At 37.8% G+C, this 6,000-nt stretch overlaps 1 protein-coding gene across 2 annotated transcripts in view; it reads right to left on the bottom strand.

Annotated features, from left to right (window-relative positions):
* Positions 1-314: 314 nt before the first annotated feature.
* TRHDE (thyrotropin releasing hormone degrading enzyme) overlaps positions 315-6,000 on the bottom strand; it is a 334,099-nt gene continuing 328,413 nt past the window's right edge. For both annotated transcript variants that reach the window (XM_059726092.1, XM_019493703.2), the window contains 2 exons: positions 5,693-5,774; positions 315-3,411 (listed from right to left, as the gene is read on the bottom strand). In XM_059726092.1, the coding sequence (XP_059582075.1) occupies positions 3,268-3,411; positions 5,693-5,774 (226 nt within the window). In that variant the 3' untranslated portion in view covers positions 315-3,267. The remainder of the gene's footprint in view (positions 3,412-5,692; positions 5,775-6,000) is intronic.

The following is a 6,000-nucleotide window of genomic DNA, read 5'->3' as shown; positions in this document are numbered from 1 at the left end:
AGGAAGTTCAGAAGCCAAACTGAAACACAGACATGAATTTTGCAATTAACTCCTCTTAATAGAAACAAAAAAAAAATCCTGGTCATGCTAACACCTTAAGTTTAGGATACTTAACTTTTCAATCACATTCCAAGTTTTGCAGATGAGGCTATATCTAGTTAATGACAGGGGAATAAAAGAGCTGGCAAAGAGACCAATAAGTTATTTTTTCTTACAAGATTTTCCAAGAGGTATCAATTGCTCTTTAGTACATCATTGCCTCAAACATAAACAGAAAAGAATCTAAAGACATGTCTAAATTCAGAGATTTTGAATATTGTAGAAAACAACTATACTTTTATTGAATTTAAGCCATTTAAATTTAAGCCTGATTCAATGTGAAACAGCAAATTACAAAATATCAAAAATAAAGATTAGGGGTTTATAATGAAAGGCCAAGTCAGCCTTAACTATAGCAGTAAAACCAACATCTCTATAATACAATAATTATAAGCAATACAACAATAGGTATGTATAATACATACAACTAGGTTTGATATTTGTGGTAGACCAGTCACTCAAGGCCACTAAAAAATTTATAAAGCAACTAAAATGTTAGACTTAGACTCAACATTAACTAAATTTACAAGAAAAGACTAAAAATCCTCAAAAATCCCATATCTGAAAAAGCAATAGTGAAAACTGTTCTGTACTCTCCGAAATTCACAACCAGAACAAAATCTCTCAATTTGAATGAATCAGCCTGCCCTTTAGATTAGCCCATAATCATTAAAAAGATCAGAAACTTCTACATATGTCCTGAATGTATGGAGTTCTAACTGCAGTGACAAAAAGTTAATGAAGATGATCCACAATGTAGTTTGAAACATACAGACCATTGGGTACATATCTTTTTTTCTAAATTTTTCAAGCCAGTTCATGTTTAAGCATCAAACTTTCTGGAGAGTCTTTGGCTAGTAAAATCTGAAGGGAATTGCCAAGAATTTTTTGGCTTTGTTTTTATTGTAAGAGAGCTGCATGCTATTTTCTCATAAAGGAATCACACAATGTGCAGCTACATATTGGCATTGAGGCAGAGTTTGGTCAACCACGCAAAAAATACTTCACACTTTGTAGTGCCTTTCATCAGAGAGCATTAAAGTGCTTTGCTAACATTAATCAAGCCTCACAACACCCCTGTGAGGTAGGTAAAAGATACATAAGGAGGACTTTACTCATTACAGACATGAAAATGTCTCCGGGAGAAAATCAGCAGCTCGCTAACATTGCAACACAGCACGGATGTTTAGGGCTTACTACACTGCATGTCACATAAGAGCAAAGAACTCCCTCTACTTTTGGTTATACGAGGTCAGCAGTCCTGCACGCTACTAAGCAAAACAAGAGTTTTAAATACTTGGTCCGACACAACCACACCCTTTGCATGGTAAAAGATACACAATGGAAGGATCAAGAACTGCAGCTTTTGGGCTAGTGGTGTTCTGCTGCACTGGCCTGCGTCAGTACAGTTAGCAGTAGGGCAGAATACTCCTGGGACGTGCCTACCAGCTCTTGAGGATCAAAAGTTCCATGGGAACAAGAGGCTATATTAGAAAGTGCTCTCTACACAACGCTGTACTTCAATCTGGCAGTTGACCATGTTGGGGCTCATCGACTAATGGAGCTTACTTATATCCTATCTGTGAAAAAAGTCTATTTAGAATGAGTTAATGCTACTATGATGCATTTTGTGAGCTTCTATGCATTTTGAAGGGAATGGCTCTCCCCCATACTCCTCCAGAGGAGCAGAGCTGATATGCCATACTGTTGTCAAATGGTGGGGCACAGAAATACTACTGTATATCTACCGTCTCCTGTCTGAATAGCCACAGTCCGTTTCCCATGAGTTTTCTGTGACTGCTCTTTTCCCTGTGGTAATGCTCAGGGAGCATATGGCCGTAAGATGAGGAAATCAAGTTTTATCCCCAAGAAAGGGCACCAAGAATGCAGAATACCATTATATACTACAGATTCATTATATTCCTGCTCTCTTGAATATATGATTAGAAATAAATACTGCATGTAGGTTTAGAACACCGACACTCCCCTTAGGTGTAGTAAAAGGAAATGAATATGGAAGGAGAATTTTCTCAATATTATTCACTACAAATATATAACTCCATATTTCACTTTTTCTTTTTTAAAAAGTTGGCAAAAATGGCAGGTCCTGTATTTACGAAAATGTCACTCTGCTGCTGACTCAACTGTAGACAATTTAAGTAATTCGGCTTTTATACCAGATCATTATTGAGGCTGACCTGTCATGTGCAAGGTAGCTTCCTGTTTAATTTTGTGTTCATGGATGCAAGTTATTCTCCCCTTTTGCCTATCTCCATCTGAATTTGATAAGTATTTCTGAAACTTGTGCATTAGCAGCTGCATAACTAACTACTGCACAGGTTGAGGAACCCATCCTGAATACCCTTGCATTGAGATGGTTTATGGATTTGGTCCAAACAGCTATGCAAATTTCTCACCATAAACACTGCATACGTCCACGATTAAAACTCAAAATTTGTTGATTCACTGATCAGCAGTGAACAAGATTGACTTATACAATTACAGTACTATATGAGTGATATCTTTTTCTCTCAATATATATGTACATTTTATTTAAGTATGGGAATATGGAGACTGCATATATAACAATTGGCAACTCAAAAATGAGTTGGCATCCTTATAATCAGTAAGAGACAATCTGAAATAGTGCTGCAATAATTGGCATCTATCATGGATGGGTGACTTGACTTCTCATGCTGCTCCTGTGTTTTGAGCCTTTCACATTTCCCTTTCCTTCCTTTCAATCCTTCTGTTCATAACAACACTGATTGTCATAGTCTTTGTGCTTTTGCATAATGCCCATCTTTGATGTAACAGGAATTTACATACAAAACTTGGCCATTGTAAGTGAGCATGCTAAGAATACAGGCAGGGACCATACAACCATGCACAAAATACTCTGAAGTTTTTTTCAAACTGACGGTAACATTTACATGCACCACTTAATATCATGTTTGGTCATGTACACAGAGGGCCGGATTTCACAAGCATCATGACCTCTTCTTTCACGAGTTTGTTTGCTTTTACAGTTTTAAAAGAGCCCAGTGCAAAAGAAACCTCCCTGTATTTCTGATCTTGTCTTCATTATTTCAATGTCAAATGCATTTAGAATCTCTCAAAATGCACTTCTTGCAAACTTCATGTTAAATGGTTAATTAGAGACATGGATTAGTGTGCCAGGGATTTTCTTAGCCACTGGAAGAGTTCTTCTTTATAAAGCTTTTGCCATCGCACATTGGCTTCCACTGTTTCCACAGCTCGAGAGAAAGAGGCAGCAGCTCCCTCCTCATAGCTCTTTATAAAGTTCTTTAGCTGGAAATACAATTTAACAAGTTAAATTTGCATGAACTGAAGTGAGTAAGTATTACCAATGCATGTAAACAAGTCAGGTATTTAGAAGAAACCCCTACAATCACCACTACAGTAAATGCACTATCATGCAGAGAGATTTATTATGAAATGCAGTAAGACAGCAGACTGTGTCAATTAGGTGTGATTCGATTGCTTCAAATTGTGCTGGAAGATATTGACACGTCAATGCCGGATTGCATTAACATCATTTCTTCCCCCTCTCCTATAGCCCAGCTGCTGTACTTTGCTGACAGCTGGGCTTCTTTGAAGTTTTATTCCTACTTAAGAAATTAAATTGGGAGCACTGGAAAGGCTCCCAGTTCAGCTTCAGGAGTAAAAGTCAAATAACAGAAGCATGGCTTCTTCTGAGAGAATTTAGTATATTCAAACATAATGGATGTGTTTTAGTTGGCCTGGTAAAACTAGTCAGATTACTACAGATGAATGGTCTAGGGAAGGGAGCAAAGTAGCTTCAGTTACTGGCGATGGCCACAATGTGAAGAACCCACCAGCAGTAGTTCATGGATGATTATTTTCTAAGTTTTGGACTAGATGTCTTGCATGATATTTAAATTATGATAATACCAGATGTGACATTATATTTTGGGCTGTTCAGCTAATGGCACTGGTGTTGGATTAATACTAGATTTAAGTGAAGAGAAATGGAAGAGTGATCTGTTTAACATGTTGATAGTAAAAAATAATCTCTCATGTAAGACTGATTGGTTGTAGGTACTATTATTCATGGTTACCAAACATTTGCTCCTTAGTGAAGGTAAATTCTATATATTTATTGAAGCTTGATTTTAGGTTATACCATATTTTGACAATTGTTTAAAGAGAAAGGGTTTGATCCTTAAAGTGAGGTGCTGAACAATCCCATTTTCCACTAAAGTTAATACGACAGGAGGCACTTTGCATCGCTGAAGATCAACTTGTACATCTGTACACCTTCTTACCAAGTGATTCTATGGCCAGGTTCTCTTAGGGGAGGTGGAGACAGGCAGTTATCCATGTTATGGAGGTGGAAACTGAGAATACAGCATGCTCTTGCCTGCTGTCTGAATACTGAAAGCTGGCTGACTCTATCCATCCCAGATGACTGGCCTTGGGGAAGCCAGCTGTGGCTCTTGAATTCTGAGTTTGGCAAAACTATAGTGTAGAGAAAAGTACAGCATGACCACGAAGGCTGTAACCAGCCTTTGGTCATCAGTGATTATATTGTGTAAGATCATTTTATCCATTTGGGATGATATAAAGCAGCTGATAAGCAATACATAAACACTACCATACAACTACCTCAGACAAATAAAGGTAAGCCGGATTATCATAAACAATTGAAAAATATAGATAATTTAGGCAAGAATATAATTTCAAAGGTAGAATCTGCCTAGAATACAAGGGTTAGCAGCTAGACCACATTTAAAGTACTGTAGACAGAGGAACAACACACAGACCACTGGCATTATTCCCCGTTCTTATCACAGACATTAGGGTTTTCATTTTCACTGTAGCACATCCCTGAAATGGATATAACAGGGCAGTATTTAATGTTCTGAGCAAAGGATAGCAAGACACCCAAGTCCAGCTGCAGAATTTGAACCCATATTCTCACTCAGACAAATTAGAAATAAAATTCTAAGCTTATATACAGTTTACTATAATAAACAGTTTACTATAATAAACAGCTCAAAATCTCTATTTAAATTGGTGTGCCTTCTTTCCCTGCTGAGGGTCTGCCATGTACTGTGGAGGGGTGTTAAAAAGAAAAAACTCGCAGTGGCAGGATTTGCAGTTATGACCAAAAGAAGTCCAATATTGTTGTACAGCACAGAAAGAGTTGCCTGAAATAACTTTGTTGGTCCACAGGCCACTAACCAACCAACAGCTCCTTGACAATCATCTTCCCCAGTTGCATGACACTGGCCTCTTGCTGCCCAATTGCAAGATGTGCTTGTATTGTCTCTGCTAAGCAGCTAGCATTTTTTGATGACTGGGTCCTGTTCACTACCTGCCCACACCTTCAGGGTTTGGTCACACTGAATGCAAGAAACCCAAAGTGATTCATCTTCCTCATGGGTCACTGTCTGCTCTCATTCAATAGAAAGATTTTTCAGCCCCTTTGACCTTTGCAGCTGCTGAACTTCAGTGTTTCTACCTATCCCCACCCTCGGACAATGGAGACAAAAACAAGACTTAAGACAGAAACAAGTTCAAGCACTTAGGTTGATTTAATATTTACCTCATTTAGTTCTACCTCGGTATTAAGGAATTCTGTGACGCCACTGATAAGTTTAGAATTCATAAATAATGCTTCTCCGTACCTTCAAGGGCAGAAAAACATTTAGAGTTAGTGCAAATGTTAAATCAGCTGGACATTTAAAGGGTGTAGAAAATATCACTAAAGCAAGGAGATAAAAACGGAGATGAGCCAAAGATGATTCTGAGGATGTGCATTGTTTTTCTTGTTTTAAAAAGAACAGCATCAAAATTGTACCATCAGGCTTGCACTGCCTCAAATTGAAAAATTGGATTGACTAGGGTCTATTT

Source organism: Alligator mississippiensis, chromosome 4 (genome assembly GCF_030867095.1).
Source record: "Alligator mississippiensis isolate rAllMis1 chromosome 4, rAllMis1, whole genome shotgun sequence".
Lineage (NCBI taxonomy): Eukaryota > Metazoa > Chordata > Crocodylia > Alligatoridae > Alligator > Alligator mississippiensis.
The sequence above is the reverse complement of the archived record's forward strand: the minus strand, read 5'-3'. Positions and strand labels throughout refer to the sequence as shown.